Source organism: Mus caroli, chromosome 17 (assembly GCF_900094665.2).
Source record: "Mus caroli chromosome 17, CAROLI_EIJ_v1.1, whole genome shotgun sequence".
Classification (NCBI taxonomy): Eukaryota; Metazoa; Chordata; class Mammalia; order Rodentia; family Muridae; genus Mus; species Mus caroli.
Genome location: NC_034586.1, coordinates 30,191,135 through 30,209,305, shown reverse-complemented (window position 1 = coordinate 30,209,305; position 18,171 = coordinate 30,191,135). Strand labels below are relative to the sequence as shown.

The window sequence follows — 18,171 nt, the reverse complement described above, 5'->3', positions numbered from 1 at the left end:
AAAAAAAAAAAAAAAAGAGACACAGCATAACATGCTTTCATTTTAAGCCCAGGTATGGGATAAGGGCAGCTTCAGACTGTGTGACAGCTGACGGATTTGCCTCATGCTCTAGCAGAGGCGTGGCTTTGCCAGCTGCAGACAGTGTCTGTGATTGGGTGATGCTTGGAATTCTGGGAACTTTTCAAAGGGTAGATAAATGTTAGAACCCCCCAAGAGGAGGGGTAGGTGGCCTTTGGTCATTCAGGGGGTTGGTTACAGTTTGTTAGTCATGCTCAAAGAAGCAACAGAAACCAGAAATTAAATTCAGATTGCTCTCTCTCTCTCTCTCTCTCTCACATCCTTCCTTCTCTCCTATCTATGATAAGGAGTGAAACCAGGGGATAAAGGGTGGAAAGAGAAGAACCCACAAAGTAACAAAGACCTACCTGCTGAGCTACTGAGTTTGTGGTGAAGGTTATGCCATTTAATACCTCTGGCTAACCAAATCTTGTTCCAGTCCTGGCTTTGCCTAATGAAAACATCTATAGGGGCTGGAGAGATGGCTCAGTGGCTAAGAGCACTGGCTGCTCTTTCACAGGTCCTGAGTTCAATTCCCATCAACCATGTGGTGGCTCACAAACATCTGTAATGGGATCTGATGCCCTCCTCTGGTGTCTGAAGACAGCAACAGTTTACTCACATACATAAAATATAACAAATGATTCTTTTTTAAAAAATTTTTCTAGCCAGGCAGTTGTGGTGCAGGCCTTTAATCCCAGCACTTGGGAGGTAGAGGCAGGCAGATCTCTGAGTTCGAGGCCAGCCTGGCCTACAGAGTGAGTTCCAGGACAGTCAGGGCTACAGAGAAATTCTGTCTCAAAAAAAAAACAAAAAACAAAACAAACAAAAAAACCCCTCTCTCTAGGAAGCAGGTTAGTACTCGGAGCACAGGAAAGTTTATGGATCAGAGCTCTTCCCAGCCCCAGGTGTTTATCTTTAACATTTTCTTTTTTTTTTTTTAAAGATTTATTTATTTATTATATGTAAGTACACTGTAGCTGTCTTCAGACACTCCAGAAGAGGGAGTCAGATCTTGTTACGGATGGTTGTGAGCCACCATGTGGTTGCTGGGACTTGAACTCTGGACCTTCAGAAGAGCAGTCGGGTGCTCTTACCCACTGAGCCATCTCACCAGCCCCTCTTTAACATTTTCTAAGCTGCCTTTTACATTTTTATTGATTCATTTGTGTGTGTGTGTTCCTGCATGGTGTGCATGTGGAGGGCAGAGAAGGACTTCCAGGAGCCAGCTCTCCCTGTGGGCCTGGGTGAAACTCACAGCTTTCATCAGCTTTACCCTGTCACCTCAGTAACCCTGCAGGACCCTTGCTCTTTGTTCTTGAGATTCTATTTTAATTACAACATTTCTCTCTTCCCTACCCTCACAAGCCCTCCCACACACACCCTCCTTCAAATTCTTGACCTCCTTTTTTTTTTTTTTTTTTTTTGGTTTTTCGAGACAGGGTTTCTCTGTATAGCCCTGGCTGTTCTGGAACTCACTCTGTAGACCAGGCTGGCCTCAAACTCAGAAATCTGCCAGCCTCTGCCTCCCAAGTGCTGGGATTAAAGGCGTGTGCCACCACACCTGGCTTGACCTCCTTTTTGTTATTGCATGCTTATTTATATTTGTGTATATGTATATATTCCTGTACTATAACCTGCCTATAACATGTTTCTAGAGTCGGTGAAACTGCGCACTGTGTGCACTAAGTGTTGAGGAAGATGGATTTGATTCTGGTTACGAAGCTCCACGGCCCCTTGTGTGTCCAGCACAAGCAAGGCCTGGCTCTGGGACCTCAGACATTCCAACAAGGAGACTAACCGGGGCTGGAGAGATGGCTAAGTGGGCAAGAGCACTGACTGCTCTTCCAGAGGTCCTGAGTTCAATTCCCAGCAACCACATGGTGGCTCACAACCATCTGTAATGGGATCCGCTGCCCTCATCTGGTGTGTCTGAAGACAGCAACAGTGTACTCATATAAATAAATAAACTAATTAATTAATTAATTTAATTTAATTAAATAAAAAGGGAGACTAACCAAGATGATTTCCTACCCTAGTGTTCTGTGAAAACAGCCATCCAGGTGAGGCAGCCTAAGCCTGCTGCAGCAGCTTCTGCAAGGTGAGGGAGGTGAGTCCTCAACTGACCTGCCTGGGCTGCACAGGGAGGGCAAGGGAACCTGCTTAGGAGCTGACCCTGTGTCTCAACCAAAGGCTGAAGGAGGCTGGGGCTGAGGTTTGGTGGTAGAGAGCTTCCCTGATGCTGTCAGTGCCCTGGAGGCAGGAGGGGGAAGGTGACAGCAACAAATAAACCACTTGCATTATTTTCTCTCTTTTTATAAGATTTTAAATGGTTTCTTTTAGGTGCACTGGTGTTTTGCCTGTGTGTATGCCTGTGAGAGTGCCAGCTCCCCTGAGAATGGAGTTACAGCGGTGAGCTACCATGTAGATGCTGTGAATTGAACCCTGACCCTCTGGGCGATCAGCCAGTCCTCTTAACTGATGCGCCATCTACCCAACCCCCACCCCCATTTTCATGATTTTCTAATCAAGCAGAAGTGACCTGAAAGTGATCTGATGGGGAAGACAGGACATAGTTACTTGATTTCACCCCAAGTCTATGTGAAGTAGTGTTCTGAGAGTCAGCTCTGGTCCAGAGCACTCTAGGACTCAGACAAGGGCCTAGAGAGGCCACGCAGCACTTTAAACCACAGACTGCACTTCTGAGGACCCAAGGTCGGTTCCCATGCCACATGGCTCACAACCAGCCGTGACCCTGCCCCAGAGGATCCAACCAGCTCTTTTGGATTCCCTGGGCAGCTGCACTCACACGCATATACCCATACACACACACACACACACAACTAACTTGCAAATAACTAATACAGTCACTGAGGCACACACTCCTGCCCTGCAGAAGCCACATGGGTTGTCTTTGACAGATCTGAGAAGCACGGTGAGTCTACATCTCATCACCCGTCACTGAGCACGCAGGGCCACCCCATACACTGTGATTTCAAGCCCAAGCTTTCAGTAGGTTCTTTGCTAGTTTTCTGGAGGTTGATCTGGGGACCTCAGGTCCTAACTTTTTCTTGGTGCTAATAACATTTATTGGACCAGCACATAGCTGCACAGGGCCTTGCTTCAATGCCACAAATAAAAGTAGCTGGCAAAATAGATCCTACTTTTTACAGTTGGAAAAAACCGACCCATAGGGCAAAGGGTCGCCACCACCATGCCGCATGAAGACCAGCTGTGTGAGGGCAGGTGGTTCTCTCAAGAGAACTACTGTCCCCACAAAGGGCCTGCACAGGGTGGAGCTAAGAGTAGAGGTGCCAGTGGAGTTTCAGACTGTCCCCATTTGGAGATTTCAAATGATGAAGGCAAAGGACTGAGTTCGGTGAGAATATTTGCATAAAAGCACCAGAAATGGGGAAAGCCAACGACGATTCTATCTACCTGTTAGGTGGTGTCCAGAGAGAAAAGCAAACACTAGAGGACATTCAAGACAGATCTACCCCATAGAGTGCCCCTTCCCCTGTCCAGCACAGCAAAGTGGTGGACCTCTGGGAACTCAAGCGGCAGAACCGCACCTGTGCACAAGCCACTGTTCTGCCCACTAGAGGCCACTGTTGAGGCACTAAAGACCGTGGCCGAGAGCCTTGGCAAGAGGTTCCTTGCTGGGCTGATTGTCCCTAGGCTCTAGTGCGCTTTGAAGAGACTCAAAGTGTGATTTTTGAAACTTAGGATGGGTGCAGAAAAAATTCGGGTTTCGGGACGCCTAACCTTATGAGTTTCTCAAACTCTGGGATCTGGAAAGCGACACCATGACCGCCTCCCCAACACTTCTGCAAGGCCCCGCCCCCAAACCACAGTAGGTTTCAATTTTACTCTCAGCCTACAAAGAAGGGTGAAGATAAAATCTAACCAACTCCCTTCCCTTAACAAAAGAATATATACTGATCCCCAGTTGAAGAAATGACCCATTCAAACCTCTTGGCGAGTCGCCGAACTGGCCCATCCAGATCCTTAAAAACTACCCATCCATCCCCCGCACCTCTTGGCGGCTACCTGTTGCCATGGTGATGAAGACAAGCTCCCGCTGAGGCTCCCGCTGTGGTCGCAGCAGGCCGGAGAGGCTGAAGAGAGTGCTGGATACGCTGACCAGCAGCCAATCCCCGTCCAGGGCCCGCGGGCAGTTCTGCTGCGGACTCAGACTTCTAGCCCACTTCGCCGAGGCGGGGAACGGGATGAAGCGGCTCATCTCGCAGTGTGGGGCGGAGGCGCCTGCGGGGTACCGCCTGAAGGCAGCCAGGAGCATTCCCGCCGGGTCTGCAGAACCGAAAAGGATGTAACGGTAGCCCGGACAGGAAATGTTCTGACTACACACAGGCCGGGAGGCACAAACTAGCAAAGTAGTGAACGACTTAGACTTAGAGAGCATCCAAACGTATTTACAAAAGGGAAAACTGAGGCCCAGCGTCCCTGCGTGAGCTAAGAGGAGGCGACAGATGCAGGTGAGTCCCGAAGACTCACCATCCACCTTGAAGTATAGCTTTGGGTCAAGATCTGGCCGCGGCGGCGGTCCCCTGGGTCCATGGCGCAGTAGCAATGTGGCAGGTTTCTTAGACAGGCCACCCCCACCTGCATCCTCCACGAACCAGCACTCGATCGCCTCTGGTCCAGCCGAGACGACGGAGACGACGGTCGCCAGGCCTGGGGAGTGGGGCTCCGGTGACCAGACGGCCACAGGATGTCCGGGGACCGGCCCGCCCCTTCAGACCCGCGATGGGACCTCCTCCCTCTCCTTCCCAGTGTGTCTTTTCCTAAACAAGAAATGGGGTCTGCTCACCCAGTGCCACAGCGACGAGCAGGAGCAGAGGCTTCATGGTGCTACGATCTCTCCTACCAAGTCTCTTCTTCCCCTTTCACTTTCATTTTCCTTCTAAGGCTGGGGTGAGGAACTGGAAATTCCCCGATCTGGTCAGGTGAGGGCGTGACTGCGCGTTGGAGGAACGCCGCCCACAGGGGCCAAATAGAGTTGCCGAAACCCTGTCTCTAGCTCTCCAGCCACTCCTCGCCCTGCACCCACCCCCTTGGCTCACCGGACTGCGCCAACTTTGAGCCCTTTATCAGCCTAGACTCCGCCCTCCTGCTGTGCCCTCTCAGCGCCACCTCCCTTAAAACCACACTCCCGCGTTCCCAGACCTGTGCCAGGTCCCAGCAAACAGAGGGGTGTTGGGAAGCCAAGTGAAGTGACCAATAAATATTTTAATCACCGTTAAAAATTAAGACCTATACTACGCGGCTCCCACCTTGTCTCCACCCACTTTCATGACAACCCAATTTGGGATCCCCATGGCAAGGGTGGAGTAGTACAGAAATAAGGGGCGTATCCTTCAAGAGGAGAAAGGACAATCGTTAAGACTCAAAGGCCTTGTCCCACAACACAAACACAGACTTCAGGCACAAACTAGCACAACCTGACTGTTGGCTCTGTGACTCGGATGCTCAAAAGGTCCCTTTTCCATTCCCCCACCTTGTTGGCACTACTCCGTGAAGGTGGGGCTCTGGTGTGCTCAGGGGAAAAGAAAAAACACAGCTTAGTTCCAGAGATATCGAGGAAGGGGCTGAGGAATGGAATGGGCTGGCGACGGTGCAACCCATGCCCTTCTCTAGAATATATACATGTCCACAGAGGTAAGGGAAGACTGTTAGGTGGGGGAAACCCCGGGAGCCATTGCTCTTAGACTAAGCTCCCCAATTGCCTGCTCTTCAGTGTGCTGCACCTCCACCCCCACTGAAATCCATCTCCACTTTGTGCACGCTGGGTGGGGACCAGACACGCCTATGGGACGGGGGCGTGGCCGAATTTGCCTCATCGCCACTGCCCCCACCCACGGCGGAAGACTCCCTCTTGGGCTGCAATGCTGGCCCAGGTGTCCCGGGTCCAGGACCGGGTCCAGATCCGACCCCACCCACGCCCATCCGGTGCCGGCGCTCACAGTGTCCCCGGTGACGCATGAAACTGTCCCGCCACATGAACTTCTTGGCGCAGACACTGCATTCGTACGGCTTGAGGCCCGTGTGCGTCTTCATGTGCTCGGTCAGGTGGTGTTTCATCTTGAACTTTTTGTTGCACACGGGGCAGTCAAAGGGTCGCAGGTTGAGATGCATATTCACGTGCCGGTCCCGCATGCTCTTATGTGAGAAAGCCTTCCCACAGTGGCACAGAAAGATCTTATTCCCGTCGCTGTTGCCTGTCCCTCCAGGGGCCCCACCAGAGCCACTTGGTATGCCCAGCCCCACCGCGGAGGTGCCCCCGAGGGTCACTGCCCCGTGCTCAGCTGTGTTCCCTGGTGGCTGGCCTGGAGCCTGTGAAGAGGAGGATGGGAAAACCAGGATCTGGTTGCCTGGCACATCCAATGGAAGGAGGGGTCGTGGAGGGTGGGTGAGGGCATAGGAGGAAGGGGTGGGTCCTCCGGGGTCATCAAGCCCTGCCCCAGCGCCCCCACCCTCATAGGGGCCAAAGTCATTGGAGGATTCACAGAAGTTGACCTGCTCCTCCCCCTTGTCTGCAGGCTCGGTCAAGGTCCGAACATCACTGATACTGAGGGTAGCCTCGGGCTCTCCCCCTGCAGGAACCCCAGAGCCGCCCCCCATTTCTTCATCCTCGTCATCCTCACAAGTCAACACCAGATCTTCCTCCTCTTCCTCATCCTCTAGATCGGGGTCTTGGTGGACCAGGGAGGCTGGTGCAGGGCAATTTCTAGCTTGCTTCACATACACCCAGTGTTTCTGTGGCACTGCACTGGCAGGCATGCAGTTAGACCTCCGGAGCCCAGCCCCGGGGGCCACGGCCCCTCTCCCATCCCCACCGTCATCGCATAGCTCATCGGCCTCCAGCAGCAACTTCCCGGAGGTGGTACCCGCACTGCCAACCACAGGGACCGGGAACACAGGGCCACTGTCCCGACGGTTCCCACTACCTGCTGCTGAGGCCACAAATGCATCCTGGGAGGTAGAGGAGAAATCAGTCGACTCCCGGGGGCTGAAGTAATTGCTACTGCTGGGAGACTGATTCTCACTGGCCCTGCTGGAGGTATGGGAACGGACAGAGCCTACGGTGGCAGAGGCGACAGTGCCCCCATTCCCTGATGGGACACTGGCACAAGGGACAGAGACAGAGGGGGCTGCAGCAGTAGTGACAGTGGTTGTAGTGGCTGAGGATCGACCCTCCCGAAGGAGTTCAGTGCACTTATCCACAATGTGCCACATCTGGAGGACCGACCCCACTGTGAGGAAGTTGACAATGTCCGCAGCAGCCATGCTGAGGCGGCCCGTGTACGCTGAGGCCAGGACAGTCTCAAAAGCGCCTGGGTCCATGACGCTTGGCAGGGAAATGGAAGTCATGCCTTTCAGTAGGACCTGGTCGTGGAAGTAAGGAGAGGAGGCAGCCAAGACGGCCCTGTGAGCGCGGAACTCCCGTCCCTGCACGCGGATGGACACATCGCAGAGCTGACCCTGGAGCCGCTGCTGGTTGAGGGATTCCAGGAGGGCACTGGTCACCTCAGGGAAGGACACGTGTACCACTGCAGCTGCCGGCAGAGGCAGTGGCGGTGGAGCCAGTGACAGAGGCAGTGGGAGTGTGGCCCCACTGGGTGACAGAGCAGACGGCTCCATGCTGTGGAAGGAGATACCCCCCCAGCCACAGGAACAAAGGAAAGAAGAGGGCGGCCGGGGGGGTCTCTAGGGAAAAAAAAAGAATAACAGCATTTTGAAAGCAGCACTAATTTTAAACCATCACGGCATTTAAAAAAAAATAGGTACCCCTGTCAACCCCATGGTACAGACGGGGCGACTGAGGTTCACTATTAAGTAAAACATCCAATCAAACACCACCAAACCGCAGCGCTAGCAAAGAAAGTATTCCAAGTTTAGTACTCTCGCTCCTGGGTCAGGAAATAGGGGGCTCTCAGGGAAGGGGCGTCTATCCTAGTCTACAGCTTCACTCTCAAAAGAACGCCCCTCTTTGGTGTTGCGTACCGATTTTCTTGGGGTGAAGGGGTGTTCTCTACAGTTCTCAAGCTCCTCCCCCTAGAGCCCCCAGTTGATCCCGACCCCGCCCCTTCAGGACCCTCCAGGGCTCCGCCCCCTGGATTCCCCGACCCCGCCTCGTGTTTGCCCCCGCCCCCGAACCCCGCCCCCCAGTCCTCCCCAATCGCGCCCTCGGACTGTTCCCCAGCCTGAGGGGGGCCCCCAGCCCCGCGCGCCCCCGCTTACCTGGCCGCGCGCCCCCGGGGCCCCCCCCTTACTCCGCGACCAGAGCCGCAGCCCCAGCCCCTCCCGCCGCCATCTTGTGCCGACTCCCTCCGCCTTCCGCCTCCACTCCGCCTCCCGGACCTGCGACCTTAAAGGCGCAGGCCAGCACCCCTCCTGTGCCGCTGGGCAAAAGTCGACCGACACCAACACTTTTCCTTTAAAGAACCGGCGCTTCATTCCGCCTTAAAGGTACCAGGTCCCGTCTGCGGCTGAGGACTCAGGAATTGGTTTGGTCGAAACCTTCGTTCCCCTTTAATCCGACAAGCCTACCTTGTCTCATTGACCAGTGCTAGCTTCCGCTTCCCAGGCTCCACCCCGAGCTCTGGACGTTAGCTTGCTCGCGGGATCTAACAGCCCTTTTCCCAGCATATGAGAACCCCCTAAGCCCCGCCCCCCTCCCCCCAGGCCTGGATTGGCCAAGTCACCTTGAGTCAGCCCCTGATTGGCCTTTTCACTCAGACCGCTCAAAATGAGAGAGGAAAGCTGCTTAAGAAGGCTTCTGAAGCACTTATCTTTCCAAGAGCCTAGGGAAGAAGGCTCAAGGAAGGGTTAAGGATGAGTACGCCCTAAAAAGAGACCCAGGGTAGAAAAGGCAGATCCAGGTGACAGCTGTCACAGGAGAAAAGACAAAGTAAAGGAAAGAATACAATAAAAAGAAATTCATTGTTTATTAATGTGTCTGTGTAAAACTTAAAACATTTTGATTTTTTTTTTTTTTTTGTCAAAAGAAACACCATCAAAACGGGAGGAGCTCTGTCCATCTTTTGCTCCATCATCTTCCAACAGCCATACAAAAAACCTTCTGGATGCAGGGAGCACGGGGAGCATGGGGCCTGCTAATCAGAGTCTGAAAGCACGATGATCTCCTCCGGGTCGCACTGTGTGGCCACACTGGTCTGCAGACAAGTCAGAGGAGAAAGAAGGGTGAGCCAGGCAGGGCGGCTCACGCCTTTAGTCCGAACACTCAAGAGGCAGAGGCGGCGGGCTGATATCCGAGTTTGAGGCCAGCCTGGTCTACTACATACAGAGTTCTGGGACAGTCAGGGCTACATAGAGAGACCTTGTCTCAGAAACAAAACAAAGCAGGATGGAAGGCTGGAAGATGGCTCTGCCACTAAGCACGCAGCTGCTTTGCAGAAGACCTGTGTGTTGTATCCAGTCTCACATGGCGGCTCTCTGCCTTCTCCATGACTCCAGATCTATAAGATCAGACGCCCTCTTCTGGCCTCCATGAGCACCAGACACAAATGTAGTACATAGGTATACATGCCAACAAAACACCTATTTACATAAAATAAATCATTTTTTTGTTTTACATGGTCTCACTATGTAACCTTGACTGTCCTGGAACTCACTGGGTAGACTAGACTGTGGCCTTGAAGTTAGAGAGACCTGTATGCCTCTGCCTCCTGGTTGATGGGGTTAAACCTAAACACACACACACAGAGCCAGTCTTTGAGACTTTGTGGGTTCTTTTTCCTCCCCTTTATCCGCCCCCATCACTAGATAGAAAAGAAAGGATAGATGGGAGAGACAGGATCTCTGATTCTAATGTCTCTCTTCCTATTTGTTCTTTGAGCAAGACTACTAACAAACCACAACCAACCCCTGTACTACCACCAACCATGCTTCCTGGAGGGCGGGGAGGCTCTGCAATTTATATGCTCTCCTGAAAAGTTCCCAGAATTCCAAACGTCACTCCACACAACCAAAGCAACTGTCTGTAGCTGGCCAAGCCACACCTCTAGAGCTGGAGGCCAGTCACAGTCAGCTGGAAGCAGCCCCACACTCCACACTCGGGATTAAAAGAAAACCTATTTCACTGGTTTTTTGTTTGTCAGTTAGTTGGTTTTTGGGTTTTAGACAGTTTCTCTGTGTGGCCCTGGCTGTCCTGGAACTCACTTTGTAAACCAGGCTGGCCTCAGACTCAAGAGAGATGCTCCTGCCTCTGCCTCTCAGGATCAAAGGCATATGTCGCCATTACTCAGCTCTGAGTTGTTATAAAGAAGCCAAAATTCCAAAACTGTCACTGCACAAGCATGCATGCACGTGCTTGCACTTGCGGGCGGGCAGGCAGATGGGGAAAACAGAGGAGCAGGAGGTAGGATACCCACAGAAAGGGAAAGGGTGAGAATGAAGTGCCAGGGGACACTGCCCACTCACCTTATAAATGCACTGCCGGAGAGACTGAGCCTGCGGTGTCTGGAGAAGCAGGGATGGAGAAGGGCTGCACAGAGAGCTGGTCACCAGTTCATGGCTGGGAGAGTCCACCCTTGTGGAGGAATCAGCGACAGAAGCCACAGAGGCCAAGGGGGGAGATGGCATAGGCTGGACACTTGTGTTCTGCCCACTGTCCTGCTGTGCCATCGGTTCTTTTATATAGCTAAGGACAGAAGAGAAATGACAGAAAGGGCCTGAGGCTGCAGGGAGACCTAGGACATCAGGCTCCCTTCAGAGAGTCCTGCCTCCTTGCCTGCCTTCCTCCTCGCCCGCTATTACCTGTTTCCTAACAGTCCAGAGCCCAGTTGCTTTTTTTCCTTCCGAAATCTCTTGCTTGGGGGACTGGCATCTCTCCAAGTGTGAGAAGAGACACGCCCATTGACGGATGTAGAGGTAACCACAGCTGCCCCATTTTCCAAGATGGTGGGGAGGGGATCTTCTGACTTTTTCCTGGAGGAGGAAATGTCCCTTTCCTCAGGCAAGGCTTCCATCTCCAGCTCAGCCAGCTGGGACACAGGACTCTCGTCTCCCAGGAGCGGCTCAAGGAGCAACTGTTCTCCACTGCTCTCGGCGTCAGTGCTGGGAGGGTCCAGGGATGCCCCTGGCGGGGATGCTGGGGTCTCTGTCAGTCCCCTCTTTTGCTGCCCCTCGGGGGTCCTGAGCCCTTCTGCAGGCTCTGAATTCCTTCTAGGGAAAAAGTCTGAAGGCGATGTGGGACTCTCATTTCCTTCATTATCTGGAAAAGAAAGGGGAAGGGTGGATGAGGGACAGGGATAGAGGGGGCTGTGCAAAGGACATAGGAGGAAGACGAGGAGGAGGAAGGAAGGAAGGAAGGAAGGAAGGAAGGAAGGAAGGAAGGAAGGGAGGGAGGGAGGGAAAGTCTCAACAATGAACTCGCGTCCGACAGAGCAGAACTAACACCACAAGGATACTCCCCACAGGGGAGCTCCATTTACACACATACCTCCTCCTTCCTCTTCTTCATCACCCCCCTGATCTTCCTGCAACTGTTCTAGATCCTCATCTTCATCTTCAGTAGCCTCTTTCTCCTCCTCCTCTTCTTCCTCCTCCTCTTCTTCCTCCTCACTTTCCTCGTTATCTTCATCATCGTCATCGTCATCGTCACCATCATCATCGGTCTCAGCTTTGGAGGTAGTAGGGCACTCCTGGGATGCCATTCCGCTAGGACCCTGAGGGAAAGAGCAGTCTCTCTTAAGGAATCCCGTGCCCCAGAGCTTTTTGGTTGGTAGGAGGAGGACTCAACTCTGGGAGCTCCCGACTTTGAGGCAAGCATGTCACCAATATTCTTTCCCCACTTCCATACGCTGCTCCAGGAGTCACCCTGGAGTGCCTAGTGGCAGTGCAGGGCGAAGACAAGATCTGACAGGCATTAACCCTTCCATACCTCACCAGATTCCGAGGAGGCTTTGGGGGGGTCTGAAGGCTGGGGGGCGGTGCCTAAGAGCCGGGCCCGTCTCTTCTGTCTCTCGCCCTCCTCAGTCTTGTCTTGCATCATTGCATACTTAGAGATGACCTCATCCAGCCGGTTCATGGCCAAGGTTCGATTTTCCCGAAGGCGGCGAGCCAATGTGGGATCAGTCAGTGCGGGGTCAACGCCTGTGTGGGAAAACAGGGTCAGCAAACCCAGTCCCAATCCTACAAGGGACTAGAGATGCCTCCATCCAACCTGAAGGGAGCGTCCTACCTGGCCTATAGTCATCTGTGAGGTGACAGCCAAAGTTGTAGATGAGATCCAGGTGGCGCCGCTCCTGTAACCTGACGCCCACGTCCCGGAAAGCATCCTGAGCCAGGAGCTGAAGCTGCTGTCTGGGAAGGCCCAGGCTGTGCCGGGTTGCCGCCTTCTCCACGGCTCTCAGCACATCGCCATAGTCGGGGAAGGTGTCCAGCCCTGGCTTGTTAATGAGCCGCTCAATGCGCCTATTGACCTCTGGGTACCGGGTGCCTCGGTACGGAATCCGCTGCTCTATGACCCGCCCCGTCAGAGAAGAGCAGTCCTTCAACTCACACAACCGCCCGAAGAGGCGAATCAACTTCCTCTTCAGGCGGGCCTCCTGCAAATACGAGGAATCTGGGTCATCCAGCTCTGACAGGTCCAACTCCTTCTCCTGCAGCCGCCGAATCTCGGCTACATACAGTGCCAGCAGCTGCTCCAGGCGCTGGATCTGCCTCCGGGAACCGCGAGTCCTTGAGGCCTCAGAGGCAGTGCTTTCAGTGTTTGTAAGGTCAGAGGGGGGATCTGTGGGAGGGTTCGGGCCGGGCGCTTCACTGGCCGTTGAGGCTGCAGGAGCTAAGTTCAACTTCTTCTTAATGGAGTGAGCTTTAAGAACAGTGCAGAGCTCGTTAATGTAGACATAGATCTTAGCGGGCCGCTTCTGAGACCGAGCCAGAACCCTGGAGAGGATGTTGCAGAACTCTGCAGAGGCCAGAAACACAGACTGGGCACGCTGCTGCAGTTTGTGGAGGAACGGAACCACCTCAGGGTGGTCTGATGTCTGCGTCTTACACAGTTCAAGGAACTACATGGTTCAAGGGGAGGGAAAAGGGGGAAAAAAGATGGAATCGGTGAGGAAGTCAGAACAACCGGCCAATCACACACCCCTTTACCTGGCATCGGCCCTATCACACCATAGTTGATCACATCTTTTGTTTTTCGAGACAGGGTTTCTCTGTGTAGCCCTGGCTGTCCTGGAACTCACTCTGTAGACCAGGCTGTCCTTGAACTCAGAAATCTGCCTGCCTCTGCCTCCCAAGTGCTGGGAACAAAGGTGTGCGCCACCACTGCCTGGCTTTTTTTTTTTTTAAGACTTATTCTATATATGAGTACACTGTAGCTGTCTTCAGACACACCAGAAGAGGGTATCAGATCCAATTACAGACAGCTGTGAGCCATGCCATCACGTGGTTGCTGGGAATTGAACTCAGGACTTCTGGATGCTCAATGCTCTTAACCGCTGAACCATCTCTCCTGCCCAGTGGTTCACATTTTTAATCCTAGCTGTCAGGAGGCTGAGGCAAGTAAGAGCTCTGTGAGTTCAAGGCCAGCATGGGCCACAAAGGGCGACCCTTTTATCTAAAAAGCTTACCTCTTCAAAGAGCTTCTCATTATCCAACTTGTAGCACTTCCTACTACCGGAGTTACTGCTCCCTCCATCCACGCGGGGCTCGGAGGGAACAGTGGCCTGTTGAGACAGGCCAGGACCAGGTCCTGTTGAGGCAGGACTGGGGGGTAGGTTGGAGGGCCCTGGCTGAGCAGCCGCTTCATCTTCATCGTCATCATCAAGTACAATGATGCTGTCATCAGTGGCCATGGGGGTTCAAATTCCCCTGAGGGAGAAAGTATTGGAAAGGTCAGAATTCTGGAAGGGGCAGGAAAAGGGAGCCTCGCAAGAGCCCCTCCTGCTTAGTCCCACCCTGTCGGCGTTTCAGAATAGCTTAGTCCTTCCCAAGCCTTCCCAAGTCTTCAACGCCTGTCTTCTGCAACTCTCAGTTTCGAGCAGCTCTGGGGGAAAGCCTTCGGATCACCTTAAATCCTCACCCTCAACTCCAGCCACTCCCACCCCAGTGCGGTTTCCTGTCTTTCGGTTGCGTTTTCCCACACTCTGTCAGCTGCTACGTTTTCTCCTTCCTCCCAATCCAATGGGGGACAAGGTCCCACGCTGCTCTCCGAGTTTTTCTGTCTACAGGAACCAACACCCTGCCCACACCACCTAGTGGGTTTGCCCATCTCTCGCCCTCAAACAACACAGTCCTCTCGGACTTCTCCTTAACTCCAGCTCTTCGACTCCGAGATGAAAGGGTCTCCCTCTCTCCCTCCCTCCCCAGAGCCTGGTGTCCTCTCCGCTCCTACAGTCATCTCCGTGTTCCCCCTTCCTCCGACCGGGTCTGTAGGCTGGAGATTTTTCACCTCCAGTCCCCTCCCTCTCACCGCACCCTGGTTTTCCCCGCCAACTCTCTGCGACGGTAACCGACAGCGAGCCCACCACTCGTCATTCCTCGAGGCTGTCTGGGCCTCAGCTTCCCGCCAAGGAACCCTCTCTCGGCGTTCAGCCCTAGGCCGCCACACTCGCCTTCAGGGCTAGCAAGGTACCCTACCCGCTCGGCCCTGAGCCTCGTCGGGCAGGCCCTGCCGAGCCGTCGCCTTCGCCACTCCTGCGCCGCCACCCCCGCTCCGCGCACGACCTGGCCCCCACCTCAGAAACGGTCTCTCGAGGATCCCCTGAGCGCGGATCACAAATCCTCGCATAGTTCCCTCCGCCTTCCTCTCCCCAACCCCCACCGCAGACCCTACAACAGACCGGAAGCCGTAGAGCTTCCGCCTGGAGCACCTGAGGGCGGCCATATTGCTGTACGGGACCCAGGCCGCTTGGAGCCGGAAGTGACGCTCGGCTCGCCCACCGAGGCCACCACTCCGGGGACGCGGAGGCTCGACGGGGCGGGGCGGAGGACCAGGTAGATGGGGCGCGCCATGTTGCCGTACGGCACCGGCCTGCGGCGAGGCGTGGAGCTCTTTGCGCCAGGAGCTTGCTGAAGCCGCTCGGCCAATCAGAAACTTCCAGCCTCAGACCTGCCCCACAACCCCAAGCCCTCGCATGGAGTCGCATCGGGGAAGACCCGTCCCTCCATCCTAGAAGGGGATGGAATCTCCTGCAGGTACCTAAGGAGCTGGTGTCTCTATGGCTGTGCAGGGCTCCAGGGAACGAAATAAAAGATGTGCTTTTCCTGCCCTGGGTTGGTGTAAGCCTTGCACCGCCTTCTCTGCTCCGGCCCCGAGTTCCACCGCCTGGCGGCCTACGCTTGCCCTTCCCTTCCTTCGAGAGGAGGCGTGCACCTCGAGGCTGTCCAGCCCGGTCTCCTGGGTCAGGTGCGCACACACACACACACACACACACTAACACACGCACACAAATGAGCACAGCATGATGCTGGAGTGAGCTATTATTATTGTCGTCGGGGACACGCATCTCAGTCTGCACCACTGACGTTATGACCGAGCCCCCTGGTGCGAACCGTGGCGCCCTGTTTGTCCCAGGGTCGTCTTGACGGGTACAGAAGGCAGTGCTTCACCGCCTGGGTTTGCAGGGCGGGAGGCGGAGCGCGGGATAACCTGGCGCGGGCTTGGGGAGAAGCCGCGCAAGCTGCCGCTGGGAGCGCTAGGAAAAGAGGCTCATGAAATCCCCGCGGGGTGTCTTCTCCCGGAGAGGTGCGGAGAAAAGGAAGAGGGGGAAGCCACTGTGATGCCCGCCCCAGGGTGGGGAGGCAAGGTCCGCAGGTGTTGATGAGGAAGCCTGAACGTCAACATTCTTTACGCGGAGACCTCGGCTCTGCAGCCTTCCTTCCACGGTGGTGGGCATCTTGCCAATTTGCAGGACCAAGAAAGAAGCCCAGCTGCTCTCAAGAGGACCCGAACTTCAAATTTAAACCCACCTCCTCTCATTGCGTCCGGCCTTTTGGGCTTACAGCATTTCAATAGGAGCGGGGTGGGGTGGGGTGGGGTAGCTCTCCAATGGCTGACCGGACTTTAAGAGATGATTTAATTTTCTTATCCTTGGGTTTCTCAAAATGGGTTTCCCTGAAATAAAGGTTCCCCCATCTTTTCACAATTATTTATATTCCCTTTTACGCGTGTGCCAGTGTAAGTCTCTACACAACATGAGTGCAGGTGCCTGTGAAAGCCTTTAAGAGCACTTGTTGCTCACAACCAACTGTAACCCCAGTTCCAGGAAATCCAATAGGCTTGTGTGTGGTGAACATACGTGCATCCAGGCAAATCATCCATACACGTAAAGTAAAATAAATGTATTGTTAAAGTTAGTCGTTATAAAAACTGACTGCAAGCTGAGGGACCATGGAAGAAGGGAGTTCGGAGGTGAAAGTTGGATTAGAGTTCTGTGACAAGGCCAGCTTGTGGCACTGACCAACTCTCAGAGGCCATGATTACCTGCTATTAAGAGTCCATCAGGATTTTTACATTACAATTTATAACAGTAGCAAAATTACAGTTATGAAGTAGAAACAAAATAATTCAGCCGGGCGTGGTGGCGCACGCCTTTAATCCCAGCACTTGGGAGGCAGAGGCAGGCGGATTTCTGAGTTCGAGGCCAGCCTGGTCTACAGAGTGAGTTCCAGGACAGCCAGGACTACACAGAGAAACCCTGTCTCGAAAAAAAAAAAAAAAAGAGTCCATCAGGGGGGCTGGTGAGATGGCTCAGTGGATAAGAGCACCCGACTGCTCTTCCGAAGGTCTGGAGTTCAAATCCCAGCAACCACATGGTGGCTCACAAACTACAGTGAACTTAGATATAATAAATAAATAAATAAGAGTCCATCAGAAAGCTGGGCATGGTGGAGCACGCCTTTAATCCCAGTACTTGGGAGGCAGAGGCAGGCAGATTTCTGAGTTCTAGGACAGCCAGGGCTAAACAGAGAAACCTTGTCTTAAAAAAAGAAAGAAAGAAAAAGAAATCAGAAATAAGGAAGGGGGCTCATGAGAATCCCCACCCATCTCTAAAGAGCTATTGGCAATTCTTGTTGGGAGAGTCTTTTTCTGCCACTGGTAAAATCAGGGAGCTCCAACCCCTAGGTATCCTCCTGCAAATCCTAATTAAACTTAACAGGGGGAGGGGGAGGAGCCAGGAAGAAGAATCAGCCTGGGGGAGTAAGAGCTTCCCTAGGAGAGGGGCATCCAAGAGAAACGCAGGTGAAATTAACCAGAATTCCTTACATATAATGAATAAAAGTAAGCATAGGTTTTTACATTGTCTGATCCATTCTGTTCCTGCAATAATCACAACTGCTCAAAGTACATTTTATGGACATGAAGATCAAAAGAGGGTTGACTGATCCCAGGGACTGGAGCTGTGAGCAGCCATGATGAGAAATGGTAGACAGTCGCTGGTTATGAGACGAATACGAAGGGAGCTAGGGTTAGGGAGGCCCTGACCTGGATCAGGGCTGGGAGTCTCAGGAAGGAGGATGCTAGTGTGGGAACACCCGCAGAGGCACCCCAGGCACACTGCTGAGCCTTGTGTCCTTTCTCCAGAGGCAAGGGAAAAATCCTTTCTGCAGACAGGAGCCTGTTTCACAAGGTCTGGGGGGAATTCTGGCCTTTGTCTAACTGCCAGGGACTCTTCTAGAGTCCAGCTTGAGATGGGCCAGGACCCATCTCTGGACCTATGCACGGCCTAAGACCTAACACGTCCTAGATGCATTGCTCCTGGATAGATACTTGAAGAAATTTAAGTCAGAACACCACGTACACATCCATGTTTATTTCTGTAGCAATTGCAATAGGCAAAAGAATAGAAGCAGCCAACTGGCCCATAAAACAGACAAAATGTGGTTCGGACATACAATGGAGTCTTACAGCCAGAAAAAAAACTTAAACCATGATACTTGCAGGAAATCAAAAGGAAATAAAATACACTCTTAAGGGCTGGTGAGATGGCTCAGCGGTTAAGAGCACTGACTGCTGTTCTGGAGGTCCTGAGTTCAAATCCCAGCAACCACATGGTGGCTCACAACCATCCTTAATGAGATCTGATGCCCTCTTCTGGGGTGTCTGAAGACAGCCAC

General features: G+C 53.4%; 3 protein-coding genes and 1 long non-coding RNA gene across 10 annotated transcripts in view; 1 reads left to right on the top strand and 3 right to left on the bottom strand.

Annotated features, from left to right (window-relative positions):
- Positions 1-5,194, bottom strand: part of Tapbp (TAP binding protein) — a 9,273-nt gene extending 4,079 nt beyond the window's left edge. For all 3 annotated transcript variants that reach the window (XM_021149387.2, XM_021149388.2, XM_029471012.1), the window contains exons 1-3: positions 4,889-5,194; positions 4,573-4,752; positions 4,108-4,368 (exon numbers count right to left, since the gene is read on the bottom strand). In XM_021149387.2, coding sequence (XP_021005046.1) covers positions 4,108-4,368; positions 4,573-4,752; positions 4,889-4,925 — 478 coding nt within the window. In that variant the 5' untranslated portion in view covers positions 4,926-5,194. The remainder of the gene's footprint in view (positions 1-4,107; positions 4,369-4,572; positions 4,753-4,888) is intronic.
- Positions 5,195-5,287: 93 nt separating this feature from the next.
- Zbtb22 (zinc finger and BTB domain containing 22) lies at positions 5,288-8,646 on the bottom strand. 2 transcript variants are annotated; one of them, XM_029471011.1, is made up of 2 exons: positions 8,629-8,646; positions 5,288-7,785 (listed from the first exon to the last, which is right to left on the bottom strand). In XM_029471011.1, the coding sequence occupies exon 2, from the start codon at positions 7,717-7,719 to the stop codon at positions 5,812-5,814; it is 1,908 nt and encodes a 635-aa protein (XP_029326871.1). In that variant the 5' UTR covers positions 7,720-7,785; positions 8,629-8,646; the 3' UTR covers positions 5,288-5,811. The 2 variants fall into 2 exon arrangements, with proteins under 2 accessions (XP_029326871.1, XP_021005045.2); XM_021149386.2 differs by lacking the exon at positions 8,629-8,646 and adding an exon at positions 8,320-8,476.
- A 356-nt stretch (positions 8,647-9,002) lies between these two features.
- On the bottom strand, positions 9,003-14,943 carry Daxx (death domain associated protein). 4 transcript variants are annotated; one of them, XM_021149629.1, is made up of 8 exons: positions 14,790-14,943; positions 13,683-13,923; positions 12,284-13,115; positions 11,984-12,195; positions 11,543-11,768; positions 10,858-11,314; positions 10,522-10,741; positions 9,003-9,254 (listed from the first exon to the last, which is right to left on the bottom strand). In XM_021149629.1, exons 2-8 carry the CDS (start codon positions 13,905-13,907, stop codon positions 9,195-9,197), a joined length of 2,232 nt encoding a protein of 743 aa, XP_021005288.1. In that variant the 5' UTR covers positions 13,908-13,923; positions 14,790-14,943; the 3' UTR covers positions 9,003-9,194. The 4 variants fall into 4 exon arrangements, with proteins under 4 accessions (XP_021005288.1, XP_021005290.1, XP_021005289.1 ...); XM_021149631.2 differs by having other exon boundaries at positions 14,692-14,886; XM_021149630.2 differs by lacking the exon at positions 14,790-14,943 and adding an exon at positions 14,530-14,782.
- A 187-nt stretch (positions 14,944-15,130) lies between these two features.
- LOC110284352 lies at positions 15,131-16,199 on the top strand. The gene is made up of 2 exons (XR_002376924.1): positions 15,131-15,642; positions 15,798-16,199. It is a non-coding gene; the product is annotated as an uncharacterized LOC110284352 (long non-coding RNA).
- The last annotated feature ends 1,972 nt before the right edge of the window (positions 16,200-18,171 follow it).

Coding starts and splice junctions, on each gene's coding strand:
- Daxx (XM_021149629.1), bottom strand. CDS start 13,907: ATGGCCACTGATGACAGCATCATTGTACTTGATGATGACGATGAAGAT. Junction 12,196..12,283: donor CACAGATGACTATAGGCCAG/GTAGGACGCTCC, acceptor TTTCCCACACAG/GCGTTGACCCCGCACTGACT. Junction 11,769..11,983: donor CCTCCTCGGAATCTGGTGAG/GTATGGAAGGGT, acceptor TCTTTCCCTCAG/GGTCCTAGCGGAATGGCATC.
- Zbtb22 (XM_029471011.1), bottom strand. CDS start 7,719: ATGGAGCCGTCTGCTCTGTCACCCAGTGGGGCCACACTCCCACTGCCT.